Genomic DNA, 19,139 nt, shown 5'->3' on the forward strand with positions numbered 1-19,139 from the left:
TCCCTCTTCCCTTCCCCTCTCCCCTACCTCCCCCTCCTCCTCTCCCCTACCTCCCCCTCCTCCTCTCCCCTCCCTCCCCCTCCTCCCTCCCCTCCCTCCCCCTCCTCCCTCCCTCCCTCCCCTCCCTCCCCTCCCTCCCCCTCCTCCCCCTCCTCCCTCCCCTCCCCCCCCTCCCTCCCCTCCCTCCCCTCCCTCCCCTCCCCTGCTCCCGCCTCCTCTTCCCCGTCCCCTTCCCGCCTCCACTTCCCCTCCCCTTCCCGCCTCCACTTTCCCCCTCCCCTTCCCGCCTCCACTTTCCCCCTCCCCTTCCCGCCTCCACTTTCCCCCTCCCCTTCCCGCCTCCACTTTCCCCCTCCCCTTCCCGCCTCCACTTTCCCCCTCCCCTTCCCGCCTCCACTTTCCCCCTCCCCTTCCCGCCTCCACTTTCCCCCTCCCCTTCCCGCCTCCACTTTCCCCCTCCCCTTCCCGCCTCCACTTTCCCCCTCCCCTTCCCGCCTCCACTTTCCCCCTCCCCTTCCCGCCTCCACTTTCCCCCTCCCCTTCCCGCCTCCACTTCCCCCCTCCCTGCCTCCCCTTCCCCCTCCCCCTTCCCCCCTCCCCCTTCCCCCCTCCCCCTTCCCCCCTCCCCCTTCCCCCCTCCCCCTTCCCCTTCTCCCCTCCCCCTTCCCCTTCTCCACTTCCCCCACTCCCCCTTCCCTGCTCCCCCTCTCACGCTGCCCCTTCCCCACTCCCCTTTCCCCCTTCCCCCTCACTTCTCCTCCCCCCTCCTCCTTCCCTCTCCCCTTACCCTTCCCCTTCCTCCACACTCCTCATCCACTTCCTCCTGTCCTCCTCTTCTTCCTCCCCTCCTCCTCTTGCCCTTCCTCCACCTCCCCTTCCCCTCCTCCTCCTCCTCCTCCCCTTCCCCCTCCTCCTCCTCCCCTTCCCCCTCCTCCTCCTCCCCTTCCCCCTCCTCCTCCTCCCCTTCCCCCTCCCCTCCTCCTTCCTCCTCCTCCCCTTCCCCCTCCTCCTCCTCCCCTTCCCCCTCCTCCTCCTCTCCCCTTCCCCCTCCTCCTCCTCCTCCCCTTCCCCTCCTCCTCCTCCTCCCCTTCCCCCTCCTCCTCCTCCTCCCCTTCCCCCTCCTCCTCCTCCTCCCCTTCCCCCTCCTCCTCCTCCTGCCCCTTCCCCCTCCTCCTCCTCCTCCCCTTCCCCCTCCTCCTCCTCCTCCCCTTCCCCCTCCTCCTCCTCCTCCCCTTCCCCCTCCTCCTCCTCCTCCCCTTCCCCCCTCCTCCTCCTCCTCCCCTTCCCCTTCCCCCCCTCCTCCACTTCTCCCCTTCCCCCTCCTCCTCCTCCCCTTCCCCCTCCTCCTCCTCCCCTTCCCCCTTCCCCCTCCTCCTCCTCCCCTTCCCCCTCCTCCTCCTCCCCCCCCTTCCCCCTCCTCCTCCTCCCCTTCCCCCTCCTCCTCCTCCCCCCTTCCCCCTCCTCCTCCTCCCCCCCTTCCCCCTCCTCCTCCTCCCCCCCTTCCCCCTCCTCCTCCTCCCCTTCCCCCTCCTCCTCCCCAATTCCACCACTCCTCCCCCCCAATTCCACCACTCCTCCCCACGCCCCTTCTCCACTCCACACCTGAACTCGATCATCTTCCCCCTCTGTCCTCCCCCTCCCTCTTCCGCCCTCCCCCGCTTCCCCATCCCTCCTCATCCTCTTCCCCCCTCCTCTTCCCACTTCCCCCTCCCTTCCCCTCTTCCCCCTCCTCCCTTCTCGTTCCGCCCTCCCCTTCCTCCCTCTCCCTTTCCCTGCTCCCTCTCCCTTTCCCTGCTCCCTCTCCCTTTCCCTGCTCCCTCTCCCTTTCCCTGCTCCCCCTCCCCTTCCCTGCTCCCCACTCCTCTTCCCTGCTCCCCACTCCTCCTCTTCCCCCTCTTCCCGCCTCCTCTTCCCCCTCCCACCTCCTCGCCCTCCTCCACCCTCCCACCCTGCCTCTCCCCACACCCCATCCCCCTTCCCCTCGTCTTCCCTCCTCCTCTTCCCCCTCTCCCTCTTCCCTCCCTACTCCTCCCCTCTCGGCCCCTCCTTGTCTTCGCCCCTCCTCCTCTTCCCCCTCCTCCTCTTCCCCCCTCCACCCCTTCCTCCTCTTCCCCCTCCAACCCCTCCTCCTCTTCACCTTCCACCCCCTCCTCCTCTTCTCCACTCCAGCCCCTCCCCCTCCTCCCCATCCCGTCCCCCCTCTTCTTCCCACTCCCCCTCCTCCCCTCCCTCTCCTCCCCCTCCCTCTCCTCCCTTCCCCCTCTCCTCCCCCTCCTCCCTATCCCCCCCTCCCTTCTCCCCTCGCCTTCCCTGCTCTCCCCACCCCTTCCCCGCTCCCCACTCCTCCTCTTCCCCCCCTCCCCTTCCCTGCTCCCCACTCCTCCTCTTCCCGCCTCCCCCTTCTCCCTTCCCGCTCTCCCCCTCCCCCCCCACCCCCGGATCTCCCCCTCCCCTCCCCTCCCCTCTCCCCCCGCACCCCCCCCCGATCTCTCTCTCCCACCCCCCCCCCCGATTTCCCCCTCCCCTCCCCTCTCCCACCCCCCCGGATTTCCCCCTCTCTCCCCCCCCCCCCCCCCCCGGATTTCCCCCTCTCTCCCACCCCCCCCCCCGGATTTCCCCCTCTCTCCCCACCCCCCCCCCCGGATTTCCCCCTCTCCCCCCCCCCCGGATTTCCCCCTCTCCCCCCCCCCCGGATTTCCCCCTCTCCCCCCCCCCGGATCTCCCCCTCCCCCCCTCGGATCTCCCCCTCCCCCCCTCGGATCTCCCCCTCTCCTCCCCTTCCCGCCCCTCCCCCCGGATCTCCCCCTCCCACCCCCCCGATCTCCCCCTCCCACCCCCCCGATCTCCCTCTCCCCCACCCCCCGATCTCCCCCTCCCCCCCCGGATCTCCCCCTCCCCCCCCGGATCTCCCCCTCCCCCCCCGGATCTCCCCCTCCCCTCACCCCTCCCCCGATCTCGCCCTCCCCTCCTACCGCCCCCGATCTCCCCTCCCCTCCCCCCCCCCCGATCTCCCCCTCCCCCCCCCCCCGATCTCCCCCTCCCCCCCCCCCGGATCTCTCCCCCCCGGATCTCCCCCTCCCCCCCCCCCGGATCTCCCCCTCCCCCCCCCCGGATCTCCCCCTCCCCTCCCCTCACCCCCTCCCCCCGGATCTCCCCCTCCCCCCGATCTCCTCTTCTCCCACCCCCCCACCCCCGATCTCCTCCTCCTCCCCCCACCCCGATCTCCTCCTCCTCCCTCCCCCCCCCGCCCCCCGCCCCCCGATTTCCTCCTTTCCCCGCTCCGCCCCCCGTCCTCGGATCTCATCCGCTCTCGGCACCGCTTCCTTCATCCGGGCCCTGCGGCTCTCCCGGCTGCAGCCGCCCCGTTTCCCGCTTGAACTCGGCTTCCGATCCCAGCGGCTCCGGGATCCGGGCCCAGTCCCGGCTCGGAGATCGAGCATGTGCGGCTCGGCCCAGATTTCCAAGCTGCTGCTGCTGATGGGGCCGCTGCTCTCGGTAAGGCCGGGATGGATGGATTGTGGGGGGTGGGGCTAATTAAATCCCTTTCACCCCCAGACTATCTCGCCCCCCCACTGGGTGTGATGTCTTTTACCTTGAAACACAGCTCCAATCTCAATAAGGGAATGGGGTGAAGGTGATGTTTAAGGTCGCGGAGGGGAGGGGGGGAGGTGTTCGGGGCAGTTCTGGGTGGGGGGGGTGTTGAGGGTGTTGGTGGGGGATTTTGGTTGAGGGGGGGCTAGGCTGGGGATTGGGGGCGGGGTGGTGGGGTTTGTGGGGGGGCGAGCCTGTGGATTGGGGGCGGGGCTGGGGATTGTGGGGGCGGGGCTGCGGTGGTGGGGTCAGGCGGTTGGGGGGTGGTGTTTGGGGCAGGTTGGGGAAGGTGGGGGGGTTTGGGAGAGTGTCGGGGGATTTTGGGGACTGCGGCGGGTGGGGTACAAGGGTTGTGGTGGGGTGCGGAGGCGTTGGGGGGGCGAGGCTGGGGATTGTGGGGGGGGGGGGCAAGGCTGGGGATTGTGGGGGGGGGGCAAGGCTGGGGATTGTGGGGGGGGGGCAAGGCTGGGGATTGTGGGGGGGGGCAAGGCTGGGGATTGTGGGGGGGGCAAGGCTGGGGATTGTGGGGGGGGGGCAAGGCTGGGGATTGTGGGGGGGGGGCAAGGCTGGGGATTGTGGGGGGGGGGGCAAGGCTGGGGATTGTGGGGGGGGGGCAAGGCTGGGGATTGTGGGGGGGGGCAAGGCTGGGGATTGTGGGTGGCGAGGCTGGGGAGTGTGGGGGGCGAGGCTGGGGGTGCAGGAGGGTGTGGGGGGGGCAAGGCTGGGGATTGTGGGGGGGGCAAGGCTGGGGATTGTGGGGGGAGGCAAGGCTGGGGAGTGTGGGTGGCGAGGATGGGGAGTGTGGGGGGCGAGGCTGGGGGTGCAGGAGGGTGTGGGGGGGCAAGGCTGGGGATTGGGGGGTGGCGAGGCTGGGGATTGTGGGAGGGGGCAAGGCTGGGGATTGGGGGGGGGAGGCAAGGCTGGGGAGTGTTGGTGGCGAGGATGGGGAGTGTGGGGGGCGAGGCTGGGGGTGCAGGAGGGTGTGGGGGGGCCAGGCTGGGGATTGGGGGGCGGCGGGTCTGGGGGTGGGAGTTTGTGGGGGTGCGAGGCTGGGGATTTGGGACAAGGCTGGGGGTGGGGGGGGTTGTGGGGGACGAGGCTGGGGATTGCGGGTGTGGGGGGGCGAGGCTGGGGATTGCGGGTGTGGGGGGGCGCGGCTGGGGAGTGTGGTGGGGGGGGCGCGGCTGGGGAGTGTGGTGGGGGGGGCGAGGCTGGGGAGTGTGGGGGGGGGGGCGAGGCTGGGGTGGTGGAGGCTGGGGGGATCTGGGGGGATGGTGGGGAGGGGTTGTCGTGGGGGAGGCGGGGTCAGGGGGGTGGTGGGGGGGCGGGAGGCTGGTGGGGGGGTCAGGGCGTTGGTAGTGGGGGAGATGGTTGGGGGGATTCAGGGGGCTGAGGGGTTGGGAGTTGGGGGTGCTGGTGGGGAGCAGGGGGCTGGTGGGGTGGAGGCTCAGGGGGCGGGTTGGGTCAAGGGGCAGGTGGGGTAGGGTAAAGGGGTGTGTTCAGCATCCATGTTGAAGGAGGTAGCTGTAGCGATAGTGGATGCATTGGTGATCATCCTTCAAAATTCAATCTATTCCTGCGGATTGGAAGGTAGCAGATGTAACACTGCTTTTTAAGAAAGGAGGGAGAGAGAAAACAGAGTCCAGCAGATCTGCTAATAGAATCTGTTATAAAGGATGTGATGTGGACACTTAGAAAATAATGGTCGGATTGGACAGTTAACATGGATTTATGAAAGGGAAATCATGTTTAACAAACCTGTTGGAGTTTCTTGAGGATGTAATTCGCAGAATAGATAGGAGTTAACCAGTGGATGTAGTGTATTTGGATTTTCAGAAGGCTTTTTTTAATTCATTTAAGGGATGTGGACTTCACTGGCTAGGCCAGCATTTATTACCCATCCCTAGTTGTCCTTGAGAAGATGGTGGTGAGCTGCTTTCTCGAACCACTGCAGTCCATGTGGTGTCGGTACAGCCACAGTGTTGTTAGGGAGGGTGTTCCAGGATTTTGACCCAGGGACAGTGAAGGGAATGGCAATATATTTCTAAGTCGGGAAGATGAGTAATTTGGAGGGAAACTTCCAAGTGGTGGTGTTCCCATCTATCTGCTGCACTTGTCTTTCTAGATGATAGTGGTTGTGGGTTTGGAAGGTGCTGTTTAAGGAGCAGTGCATCTTGTAGATGGGGACCAAATATAAAATTTCCAAGTTTTGCTGAAAAACGACGTTTTGTCGAAGCTTTTTGTCTTGCACTCATCAGGACAATCACAAGAATACCAATGTCAGGGGAGCAACAGCTTTAAACTGTATGAGAAGAGAGTGCTGATTGGTTGGCAAGTGGACTGTAATTGGTAAAGGCGTTGCCATGGAGAATGCACCAGTGAATAGTAACTGACAGTTAACTGCCAAGCAACGTTTGAAATTTAAACCAAGTTGCTTGACTCTGAAGAATGAAACAGCGAATGGCTATCACTTATTTTGTTGAGCTGAAACAGGCGCAATGTGTGTACATATTCTTTTTGTCTGTAGAGAACAGAGCCCTGTATATTAATATATATAACCTCCAGTATATGCAAATGTGCCACACTGCTAGCCCGACTGACAACCTTAAATTGCTTATCAGCGTAGTTCTTAGCACAGTGAGGATTATTTGGCAAATGTTGTCCAGTCACCGAATCACATTTAATGTTGGACACTGTGTTTTGAGTTTTGCAAACATTGGCTGGTTGGGTTGGGTTGCAAGCCCATGCTTGCAAAACAGTGTCCAACATTAGATGTGATTCTGCGATTGGACAATATTTGCTAAATAATCCTCAATTGCTAAGAATTACGCTGACAATCAATTTAATATTATCAGTCAGGTTTGCAGTGTGGTGCATTTGCATGCACTGGAAGCTACGCATATTACTACACAGGGCCCTGTTCTTTGCAGACAGAAAGAACATGTTCACACATTGTGCCTGTTTCAGCGAAATAAGTGATAGCCATTCATTGGTTCATTCCTCAGGGCAATGCCTTGACCAATCAGAGTCAAACTATGTGGTTTGAATTTCAAACAATGCTTGGCAGTTCACTGTCAGTCACCATTAACTGGTGCATTCTTCATGGCAACACCTCTACCAATCAGAGTCCACTTGTCAATGAATCAGCACTCTCTTCTCATTCAGTATAAAGCTGTTGCTTCCCCTGACATTTGTTTTTTTTTTAATTCTTTCCTGGGATGTGCGTGTCACTGGCTAGGCCAGTATTTATTGCCCATCCCTAATTGCACTTGAGAAGATAGTGATGAGTTACCTTCTTGAACCTCTGCAGTCCCTGTGGTGTAATCCCACAGTGCTGTTAGGGAGTTCCAGGATTTTGACCCAGCAACATTGAAGTATTTCCAAGTCAGGATGGTGAGTGACTTGGAGGGGAACTTCCAGGTTGTGGTGTTCCCATTTGTCTGCTGCCCTTGTCCTTCTAGATGGTAGTGATTGTCAGCTTGGAAAGTGCTGTCTTAGGAGCCTTGGTGAATTCCTGCAATGCAGCTTGTAGATGATACACACTGCTGTTACTTTGCGTCGGCGGTGGAGGGAGCGAATGTGGAAGGGGTGCCAATCAAGCAAACTGCTTTGTCCTGGATAGTGTCAAGCTTCTTGAGTGCTGTTGGAGCTGCATTCGTCCAGGCAAGTGGAGAATACTCCAAAACACTCTTGACTTGTGCCTTGTAGATGGTGGACAGGCTTTGCGGAGTCAGGAGGTGAGTTACTTGCCAGAGGATTCCTCGCCTCTGACCTGCTTTTGTAGCCGGTCATTGGTAGTCCAGTTCAGTTTCTGGTCAACGGTAACCCCCAGGATGTTGATAGATGGCGATTCAGCGATAGTAATACCAAGGGGCAATGGTTGGGTTCTTTCTTGTTGGAGATGGTTATTGCCTGGCAGTTGTGTGATGCAAATGTTATTTGCCACTTGTCAGCCCAAGTCTGGATATTGTTCAGGCCTTGCTGCATTTGGACATGAACTGCTTCAGTATCTGAGGAGCCGCGATTGCTGCTGAACATTATGCAATCTTGTGATTGTCCTGATGAGTGCAAGACAGAAAGCTTTGAGAAAATGTCTTTTTTCAGCAAAACTCAAGTTCTGTGCTATCAAATGACTAATTTTCAGGTTTGCTGATGACACAAAACGTGGTGGGATTGTGAGCTGTGAGGAGGATGCAAAGGGGTTTCAAGGGGAGTTAGATAGGCTGAGTGAGTGGGCAAGAATGTGGCAGATGGAATAGAATGTGGAAGAATGTGAAGTCATCCACTTTGGGAGGAAAAACAGAAAAGCATTGTCTTTCCTAAATGGTGAGGGGTTGGGAAGTGTTGATGTCCAAAGGGACCTGGATGTCCTTGTTCATAAGACACTGAAAGCTAACATGCAGATGCAGCAAGCAATTAGGAAGGGAAATGGTATGTTAGTCTTCATTGCAAGAGGATTTGAGTACAAGAGTAAAGATGTCTTGCTGTAATTGTATAGAGCCTTGGTAAGATCACATCTGGAGTATTGTGTACAGTTTTGGTCTCCTTATCTAAGGAAGGATATACTAGTCATAGATGGAGCGCAACAAAGGTTTGTCAGGCTGATTCCTGGGATGGGGGGATTGCCCTATGAGGAGAGATTGAGGAGATTGGGCCTGTACTCTCTAGAGTTTAGAAGAATGAGTGGCAATTTCATGGAAAATTCTTACAGGAGTCGACAGGGGACACAGTCTCAGAGTAAGAGGTAGGTCATTTAGAACTGAGATGAGGATTTTCTTCACTTTAAGGGCGGTGAATCTTTGCAATTCTCTACCCCAGAGGGCTGTGGAGGCCCAGTCACTGAGTATGTTAAAGACTGAGATTGATAGATTTCTAGATCTTAAAGATATCAAGGATGTGAGGATAGTGTAGGAAAGTGGCGTTGAGATATGAGATCAGCTATGCCGTAGTTGAATGCGGAGCAGGCTCAAGAGGCCAAATGGCCTACTCCTGCTCCTGTTTCCTATGATCTTTCCCTGGGCTCTCTCACTCTCTCTGTCTCCTCTCTCTATGTCTCCTCTTCCCCTGGTGGGCTCTATCTCCCTCCCTGTCATTGGACTGCTGGCTCTTGCCACCTGGAAACTCAACTTTGTGATTCCCATCATCTCATTGCAGATTGAGGTTTTAGGGAATAGGGGAGCTCAGCAATATCCAAATCTCACATACCCACCCTCATCCCAATCCTTTTCTCTGCTTTACTTAAGCTGCCGATGGAGGCTCAATGCTGGGCTTCAGTTTCCAACCTGACAGCCGCACTGATATGAAGGTAAAGTTGGGAGTGGAATGGGCTGTCTGAGCATTGTCTTTGTCCTCATGTGTCAGTTTGTCATTTGTTTTAAGGGCAGTGCCATGGTGCCCAGCCTCGGAGGGCTCTTCTTCCTCTTTATCTACAGGAGTTACCGGCATTTCATAGGGAACAATGACCTGCTGCTGCCGGCCAGCCTCTGCTTTGTGGTTGCTGGACTGCTAGTACTCACCGGAATTGTGGGACTGTGTGCCGCAGTCAGCCAGAGCCACTGCCAACAAGGAGCCGTAAGTACAGGCTGGAAATCAGTGAGCCAGAATGGGGGAAGGGGATACAGCTGATGGTTATTACTGAACTCGTATACCAAGGCATAATACTGATCAATATTATTGGTTGCAATTACTGAACTGTTCATATTGAAAGTGTTACTGCTTGGCCTAAATAGCCAAGTGGTTATGGTACTGGGTTTGTAACCCCAAGATTAAGAGTTCAAATCTCTCAATGGCAAACTATGAAACAATGTAACTTCATCTGAAACAGATGGAAATGTGTTTATACTCGAAAGAGTTACTTGTAATGCTTGGCCTAAATAGCCAAGTGGTTAAAAAAAAATGCTTGGCCTAAATAGCCAAGTGGTTATGGTACTGGGTTTGTAACCCCACGATCAAGAGTTCAAATCTCACAATGGCAAACTATGAAACAATGTAACTTCATCTGAAACAGATGGAAACAGGTTTACTCAAAAGAGTATCAAGAGTTCAAATCTCACAATGGCAAACTATGAAACAATGTAATTTTGGCTTGGCCTAAGTAGCCAAGTGGTTATGGTACTGGGCTTGTAACCCCAAGATCAAGAGTTCAAATCTCACAATGGCAAACTATGAAACAATGTAACTTCATCTGAAACAGATGGAAACAGGTTTACTCAAAAGAGTATCAAGAGTTCAACTCTCACAATGGCAAACTATGAAACAATGTAACTTCATCTGAAACAGATGGAAATGGGTTTGTACTCAAAAGAGCTGATAGCAGTTGACCATGCTTTGCTTGGCCTAAATAGCCAAGTGGTTATGGTACTGGGTTTGTAACCCCAAGATCAAGAGTTCAAATCTCACAATGGCAAACTATGGAACAATGTGACTTCATCTGAAACAGATGGAAACAGGTTTGTACTCGAAAGAGTATCAAGGGTTCAAATCTCACAATGGCAAACTATGAAACAATGTAACTTCATCTGAAACAGATGGAAACGGATTTACTCAAAAGAGTATCAAGAGTTCAAATCTCACAATGGCAAAACTATCAAGAGTTCAAATCTCACAATGGCAAACTATGAAACAATGTAACTTCATCTGAAACAGATGGAAACAGGTTTACTCAAAAGAGTATCAAGAGTTCATTTTCTTAACGATCTCGTGGAGGTAATTGTGGATTCAGTTGGTTTCCTGATACTGAGGAGAGAAGGTGTGTGGTGTTGGTGTTGCTGCTCCTCAGTGTTTCAACTGTTTCTGCTGCTGCCTTTGGGGTTGTTGCTTCTGCTGTGTGCTGCTGCTGCTTCTGCTGCTGCTCCTCCAGTGCTGCCAAAGGAGAGAGAGGGAGAGAAGAGAACAGTTGCTGCTGTTGATACAGGACAGGAAGGCCAGGAGGCCAGGACTGAGTTAAAAAACAACATCCTAGGTGGGTGTCTGAACTGTGTATTTTTGTTTAAGGTGGGGGCAATTAAGGACTGTGTTTTTGTAGGGGGAGGCAAGAAGACTGCCAGAGGAGTTGGGGAAGGAAGAGAGGGAGGGTGTGTGTGTGTGTGCTGAAACCATCTTTCTGCCACCCCTCCCCCCAACCCAGCCCTTTTCCCAGTAAGGCCAACAATAGCTGGTGAAGACATTGCCTCCCCCTGCCTGAAGAACATCAGGCCCCCACCCACCGTCAATCCACCATCGAGGACACCCACCTGGACATTTACCTCTTTCCCTCCTGTGCCTCCCTGTCTTTTACTCCTCTCCCTCCTCTCCTCTCCTGCCTAAAAGAGGGGAGGTTGTTTCTACCTCTCTCCCCCACCCCCTTTCCTCCCTATATATATATAAAAAAAAAATATAAAAAGAAAAAAAAACAAAATGGCCAATCCTTCCCGGGGTGGGCGTGGCTCTGGCCCTAAGGCCAATTCACCATCGCCTGTGGCCGGGCCCTCGAAGGCTAATGTGGAGGCGGTTTTGTCACCGGTGGCAGGGCCTCAAAAAAAGAAAACTTATGCGGGGGTGGTTGCTTCTGCGGCTCCAGCTGCTCCCGCTGCCCTGTCACCATTCCGCCTCCTGACCAGGGCCCTTGGGGTAAAGAGCTATGCTCACCCTGAAATGACAATAGAGGCCTGCGTAAAGGCTATGGCTGGGGTCGTCAGCCCCTCAGCCATTGTCGCGGCCTCTAAAATGTACGGGAAGGCCATATTCTTCTTGAGGTCCGAGCGGGCGGTGCACCTCGCCCTGCAAAAAGGACTCACTGTGGGCGGGACTTTTCTGGCGGTGGACCCCCTTGAGGCCACCGCCCAGAGAATTATTATTTCGAACGTCCCGCCTATTCTATCCAGTGAGCTCCTCCTCCCCCACCTTAATCAATTGGGGGAGGTCAGGTCGGGGGTTGCACCAATCCCGCTCGGCCTCAAAGACTCGGCCCTCCGCCATGTGTACTCCTTCCGGCGCCAGGTATTTGTCCGCTTGGCCCAGGATGAGTGCCTGGAGGGGGCCTTCGTTATCAATTTTGAGGGGACCGCCTATCGGGTCTTCTGGACCGTGGAGGGCGTGCGGTGCCATGCTTGTAAGGAGGCGGGGCACGTGAGGAAGAACTGCCCCGCCTCCAAGGCCACGAGCCCCACCCAAGCGGCCACGGCTGGCACCGCCCCTCCTCCCCCCGCCACCACTTCATCTCCCTCCCCGCAAGGGGAAGCAACGCCGGCGGCCACTGCCATCTCGGCTGCCGGTGAGGCGGGGGGAGAGCCCCCGCGCCGTAAGAAGGCGCGGAGGAAGACCCGCAACCTGGAGGCGGCCCCTGAAACGCCCCAAAACCCCCAAACACCTGCAAGCACCGGCTCGGGGGAAAAGACATCATCCGGCCCCGGCGTCGTGTCCGCGTGTGCTCCCGGGCCCGTGGGTGCTAAGGCGCCGAGTGCTGGGCCCGGCGTCGTTTCTGCGCGTGCTCCCGGGGCCGGCGGGGAAAAGACGCGGGACCCCGAGCCGGGGTATCTAACACCCAAAACCCAGAGGGTGGAGTGTCCGGGAGGGCTGGACAAGGAGGAGGGGGCCTCGGAAATGGAGGTCTCCCTAGCCCCCAGCCTGACCCGGAAGAGACGTCACGCTTCGGAGGAGGAGGTGGGTGATGCCCAAACTGAAGAAGTTGGGTGTGTCCCTTCCCCCGATGAAGAGGTGGTGGCGTCTCCGCCAAGTAAAGTCTCACCCTGTCCTCTGGGGGAACTCAAAACCCCTGCACCGACTCCCACCACTGTTACCCCTGTCAACCTGCTGCAGTCCCCTGAACAGGGCCCCTCGGTGGTCACTGAAGGCACCTACCTTGAGGTGGTGCCCGACTCAGAGACCCTCGATACCCCCGAGGTACCTTCTGGCTCATCGGGGGACTGTAACTTTCAAAATTTAAAAAATGTCAACGGGTCATTGGGTGGCGGCGAAAAGGAAGGCCTTCCCGCTCCCTCCCAAACCTTAGCACCGGGCGTCCTAGTTTTGGGTCAGGAGCTTGTCCTGAGCTCCCCGGACGACCCGGTGCCGGGAGGAGAGCGGGCATCAGAACTGCCGCTGCCCTCTGACCCAAAACCTTTAGAGGAGACCAGAGAGGACCCCTCTGGCCTTGATCCTGGGGGTGGGATCGAGGTACAGGTGGGGCCAGCTGGCAGCTCCGAATCAGCCCCCGTACTCAATGCGGGGGAGGGGTCGGAAGCTGGAGGCGACGACCTGGAGGAGGACGGGGTGTCCGTGGTGAGCGCTGGAGATTACGCTGAGTCGCTCTCAAGCGAGGCGGTGGATACCCTGGTGCCCTCCACTGACTCCCCCCTCATCCCCCCAAGGGAACTCCGGGACTTTTTGGCGAGTCATCGCGGTCGCCGAGACAGGGTTCAGTTGGCCTTGGACTGGTGGCATTCTTTTCCGCTGGTGTTCTGGTCCACTCGTGAGGCTCTCAAGTCTCCTGAGTTGGATAGGAACGCACGGCGGAGGGTCCAAACGTTTCTCGCTGGGCTCCTGAAGGAGAGGAAGGACTAAAAAGTCCTCTTCTTCTTTTTAATGACTTAAGGTGAAGATTTGATGTACCTTTGACAATGAAGACGACTATAGCCAGCCTCAACATCCGCGGCAGCAGGGCCGCACAGCGCAGGTTCCAGAACTTCTCGGTCCTCAGGGACGGGAAGTATGCGTTGTGCTTCCTGCAAGAAACCCATACCGTTCCGGGAGACGAAGCCACGTGGCTCCTGGAGTGGCGAGGGGGGGGTCTACATGAGTCACCTAGCCTCCAATTCTGGCGGGGTGGCTATCTTGTTGGCCCCGCATTTTCAGCCGGAGATCTTGGGGGTCAAGGAGCCGGTGCCAGGCCGGTTGCTGCACCTGACTGTGCGTCTGGGGGGGGCGGTGCTTCACTTTGTGAATGTGTACGCTCCCCTGGGCACGCAGCAGCAAGCGAGCTTCTTTGAAGAAGTGTCCACTCATCTCGGCTCCATCGACGCTGGCGAGTGCATCGTCCTCGGGGGGGATTTCAATTGCACCCTCGGGGTCCGGGACCGTCACGGTACCCCGCACTGCACGCGAGTTGTGAGTAAGTTGCAGGACCTGGTCAGGTCCTTCGACTTAGTGGACGTCTGGCGAAATCTCCATCCTGACTCCAGCGTGTTCACCTTTGTGTCACCTGGAGTCGGAGCGTCAAGACTCGACCGCCTTTACGTTTCGAAGGCGTACGTGTCCTGCGTTCCGGCTGCTTCTATACAGCAGGTTCCGTGCACGGACCACCGTCTGGTGTGGGCGGAGCTCACTTCGTTCTGCGCTCGGACGGGGTCCGCGTACTGGCATTTTAATAACCTGTTGTTGGAAGACCAGCGGTTCCTGGACTCGTTCCGTCGCTTCTGGGCCAGCTGGAGAAGGAAGCGGGGAGGCTTCCCCTCCTTGAGTCTATGGTGGGACGTGGGCAAGACTCACGTCCGAGTTTTCTGTCAAGAGTACGCGAAGGGGTCGACAAAGAGACGCAAATCCAGGGTCGAGGAGTTGGAGAAGGAGGTGCTCGACCTGGAGGCACGTCTCCGTCAGCCCGACGCGGACCCGGCCCTGCGGTCGGTGTACGATGAGAAGAAGGGCGCGCTGCGGGACCTGCAACTGGTCGGGTCTCGGGGCGCGTTCGTGAGGTCGCGGATCTGTTTCCTTAAGGAGATGGACCGTGGCTCTCCCTTCTTCTACTCACTGGAAAAAAGGCACGGGGTCCGTAAGCAGCTCTTTACGCTGCTGGCCGACGACGGATCCCTTATCTCGGATCCGGAGGGCATCAGGGCCATTGCCCGAGATTACTACACTGCCCTTTTCTCTCCGGATCCGTCCAGTGAGGAAGATTGCAGAGTTTTGTGGGAGGACCTGCCGCAGGTCGGCCTGGAGTGCGCCGGAAAGCTCGACTCCCCTATAAGTCTGGGGGAGCTGACCGGCGCACTCGACGGTCTTTCTAGGGGCAAAACCCCGGGACTAGACGGGCTGACCGTGGAGTTCTTCAGGGCGTTCTGGGACGTCTTGGGGAGCGACTTCGCGGGGGTCCTGGGGGAGAGCATTGCTACCGGGGAGATGCCCCTTTCGTGGCGCAGGGCCGTGATTGCCCTGCTGCCGAAGAAGGGGGATCTCCGCCTTCTTAAAAACTGGCGCCCGGTCTCCCTCCTCAGCACGGACTACAAAATCCTTGCCCGAGCCTTGTCTTCTCGGCTCGGCACCGTGCTGGACCACATGATCCACCCTGACCAGTCCTACACCGTCCCGGACCGAAGCATTTATGATAACATCCATCTGGTCCGGGACATCATCCACCATTCCCAGAGGGCTGGTCTGTCGAGCGCCTTCCTGTCTCTCGATCAGGAGAAGGCGTTCGACAGGGTAGATCACGAATACTTACTCGGAACTCTGCGAGCTTTCGGGTTCGGGATGCATTTTGTCGCCCGGATCCGACTTCTGTACACCGCCGCGGAGTGTCTAGTGAAGGTTAACGGGTCCCTGACGGCGCCCCTTCGCTTTGGGAGAGGGGTACGTCAGGGCTGCCCCCTGTCTGGCCAGTTGTATTCTATTTGCGTGGAGCCTTTCCTGCGCCTCTTGCGGAGGAGGTTGTCGGGATTGGTTCTGCGCGGGCCGGGCATCGGGGTGGTCCTTTCGGCTTACGCCGATGACGTGCTCCTTATGTTTAGTGACCCGGCTGACCTGCGGAGGATGCGCGAGTGCCAGGAGGTCTACTCTGCCGCTTCTTCTGCCAGGATCAACTGGGGTAAATGTTCTGGACTCCTGGTCGGTCAGTGGCAGATGGATCCCCTACCCGAGGAGCTCAGGCCTTTCACCTGGAGCAGGACCAGCCTCCTCTACCTGGGGGTCCATCTCTGCCCCGCTGAGGAATCCTGGCCGGCAAACTGGCAGGAACTGGAGACGAAAGTCACCGCTCGCCTGCGGCGCTGGACAGGACTGCTCCGAGTGCTATCTTACCGAGGTCGAGTTCTGGTCATAAACCAGCTGATCGCCGCCATGTTGTGGTATCGGCTGGTCACTTTGACCCCTCCCCCGGACTTTGTCACAAGACTCCAGAGATTGTTAGTCGACTTCTTCTGGACGTCAGATTGCAGGGTCGCTCCGAGGTTCTGAGTCTCTCTCTTAGGGAGGAAGTTCAGGCCTAGTGTGCCTACGCACACAGGTGGCGACTTTCCGCCTTCAGACCCTGCAGCGATACCTCTACGTTTAGCCTCCTAATCTAAGTAGAAAGAGCCTATCGCATTTACTCTGTCTATACCCCTCATCATTTTGTAAACTTCTATCATATCTCCCCTCATTCTTCTACGCTCCAAGGAATAAAGTCCTAACCTGTTTAATCTTTCCCTGTAACTCAACTCCTTAAGACCCGGCAACATCCTAGTAGATCTTCTCTGACCACCTCTTCACATGTGCTATCCACGATACTCTCCATAGGATGCTCCACAGTGTCTCCAGCATCCGCTCCAGCTCCAAAACTCAGGCTTCCAGGAGCTGCAGCTGGAGACATGCTGCACACATGTTAGCCCCGCGCACTGGAAATATTCCCGGCTTCTCACATAGAGCAGGAGGAGCACACCACAGCTTTGAGCTCTCCTGCCATGACTTACCCCTTTAAATTAAATTAAACCTTTTGGAAGATACTTCATATCAAATAATATCAATTACTCTAGGGCCCTTCTTCCCTGCTCTTTGTTGTTACAAATGATGAACCACAAAATAAGACCTCAAAAATTATAAGCGATAAAAGTAATAAATACTTACCCAACCATACTCACGGCACTCAAAGGATCACCTCGTTCCCTCCTCCCTCTGTAGCCAAACTCCAAACTTAAGCACTCTGCTGCAGCCCAGAGCAGCACTCCAGTGCAGACAAAGTCGGCATTGTAAAATGGCCTGTTTTTATACTCTAGACTCAGATCTAGCCTCTGAAAACCTGTTTAAGCCAGTTATCTAATTAACTGCAAGCAGAGTCTGTATAAACCCTGTTTAAAAAGTTAGTTCAGAAGGTTCAGACACTTGGTATCCTTGGAGAGGTTGTAAACTGGATTCAAAATTGGCTGTGTGGGAGAAGACAGAGAGTGGTAGTGGATGATTGCTTCTCAGACTGGAGGTCTGTGACTAGTGGTGTGCCTCAGGGATCTGTGCTGGGACCATTGTTGTTTGTTGTCTATATCAATGATTTGGATGATAATGTGGTGAATTGGATCAGCAAGTTTGCTGATGACACGAGGATTGGAGGTGTTGTGGACAGCGAGGAAAGCTTTCAAAGCTTGCAGAGAGATCTGGACCAACTGGAAAAATGGGCCAGAAAATGACAGATGGAATTTAATGCGGAAAAGTGTGAGGTGTTACATTTTGGAAGGTCAAACCAACGTAGGACATACACAGTAAATGGTAGGGCACTGAGGAGTGCGGAGGAACAAAGGGATCTGGGAGGTCAGATACATAGTTCCCTGAAAGTGGCGTCACAGGTAGACAAGGTTGTAAAGAAAGCTTTTGGCATACTGGCCTTGATAAATCAAAGTATTGAGTATAGGAGTTGGGATGTTATGGTGAGGTTGTATAAGACATTGGTGAGGCCAACTTTGGAGTGTTGTGTGTAGTTCTGGTCGCCTAACTACAGGAAGGATTTCTGTAGCCGCAAACGAGACTCCAGGATGGTATGTTGCTTCCCTGGTGCTAGGGTCAAGGATGTCTCAGAGCAGCTACAGGACATTCTGAAGGGGGAGGGTGAACAGTCAGTGGACGTGGTACACATTGGTACAAACAACATAGGTAAAAAAAAGGAATGAGTTTCTAAAAGCAGAATATAGGGAGTTAGGAAGTAAGTTGAAAAGTAGGACTTCAAAGGTAGTGATCTCAGGATTACGTGCTAGTCAGAGTGTAAATAACAGGATATATCGGATGAATACGTGGCTGAAGAGATGGTGTGAGGAGGAGGGTTTCAGATTCCTGGGACATTGGGACACTCTGGGGGAGGTTGGACCAGCACAAACTGGACGGGTTACACCTGGGCAGGACTGGGACTGATGTCCAAGGGGGAATATTTGCTTGAGTGGTTGGGGAGGGTTTAAACTAGGGGGATGGGAGCTAATGCAAGGAGTCAGAAGAGGGGGAATCAAGGACCAGAACAAAAGACAGAAAGGAGAATAAGAAAAGTGATAGGCAGAGAAATCAAGGGCAAGAATCAAACAGGGCCTCAGTGAAAAATAGTGGGAATGGGACAAGTAATGTTAAAAAGTCAAGCCTTAAGGCTTTGTGCCTTAATACGAGGAGCATTGGCAATAAAGTGGATGAATTAACCACGCAAATAGATGTAAGCAGGTATGATACAGTCAGGATTACGGAGACATGGCTGCAGGGTGACCAGGGATGGGAACTGAACATCCCGTGGTATTCAGTATTTAGGAAGGACAGACAAAAAGGAAAAGGCGGTGGAGTGCATTACTGGTTAAAGAGGAAATTAACGTAATAGTGGGGAAAGATATTAGCTCTGACGATGTGGAATCCGTATGGGTAGAGCTGAGAAACACCAAGGGGCAAAAAACATTAGTTGGGATTGTATATAGTCCCCCAAATTGTACTGGTGATGTTGGGAATAGCATTAAACAGGAAATTAGAAACACATGCAATAAAGGAACATCTATAATTATGGGTGACTTTAATCTGCATATAGATTGGGCAAATCAAATTAGTAACAATATTGTAGAGGAGGAATTCCTGGAGTGTATACGGGATGGTTTTCTGGACCAATACATTGAGGAACCAACTAGAGAACAGGCCACCCTAGACTGGGTATTGTGTAATGAGTAAGGAATAATTGGCAATCTAGTTGTGCGAGGCCCCTTGGGGATGAGCGACCATATTATGATAGAATTCTTCATCAAGATGGAGAGTGACGTAGTTGATTCTGAGACTAGGGTATTGAATCTTAATTAAGGAAACTGCGATGGTATGCGATGCGAGTTGGCTTTGATGGATTGGGAAACGTTACTTAAAGGGATGACGGTGGATAGTCAATGGCAAACGTTCAAAGAGCGCATGGGTGAACTGTAACAATTGTTTATTCCTGTCTGGCGCAAAAGTAAAACAGGAAAGGTGGCCAAACCATGGCTTACAAGGGAAATTAGAGGTAGTATTAGATGCAAGAAAGAGGCTTACAAATTGGCCAGAAAAAATAACAGACCTGAGGATTGGGAGCAGTTTAGAATTCAGGGGAAAATAGAGTTCGAGAGTAAGCTTGTGGTGAGCATAAAAACTGACTGTAAAAGTTTCCATAGGTATGTGAAGAGAAAAAGATTGGTGAAGACAAATGTAGGTCCCTTACAGTCAGAATCAGGAGAATTTATAATGGGGAACAAAGAAATGGCTGACCAACTAAGTACATACTTTGGTTCTGTCTTCACAAAGGAGGACACAAATAATATAACAGAAATGTTGGGGAATGCAGGGGTTAGTGAGAGGAAGGAACTGAAAGGAATCAGTGTTAGTAGGGAAATGGTGTTGGAGAAATTGAT

General features: G+C 55.4%; 1 protein-coding gene across 1 annotated transcript in view; it reads left to right on the forward strand.

The window, feature by feature from the left end:
* Positions 1-3,258: 3,258 nt before the first annotated feature.
* LOC121286751 (tetraspanin-3-like) overlaps positions 3,259-19,139 on the forward strand; it is a 61,540-nt gene continuing 45,659 nt past the window's right edge. Inside the window, exons 1-2 of the mRNA XM_041203783.1 lie at positions 3,259-3,495; positions 8,971-9,162. Coding sequence (XP_041059717.1) covers positions 3,439-3,495; positions 8,971-9,162 — 249 coding nt within the window. The 5' untranslated portion in view covers positions 3,259-3,438. The remainder of the gene's footprint in view (positions 3,496-8,970; positions 9,163-19,139) is intronic.

Source organism: Carcharodon carcharias, chromosome 14, assembly GCF_017639515.1.
Source record: "Carcharodon carcharias isolate sCarCar2 chromosome 14, sCarCar2.pri, whole genome shotgun sequence".
In the NCBI taxonomy this organism is placed as follows: domain Eukaryota; kingdom Metazoa; phylum Chordata; class Chondrichthyes; order Lamniformes; family Lamnidae; genus Carcharodon; species Carcharodon carcharias.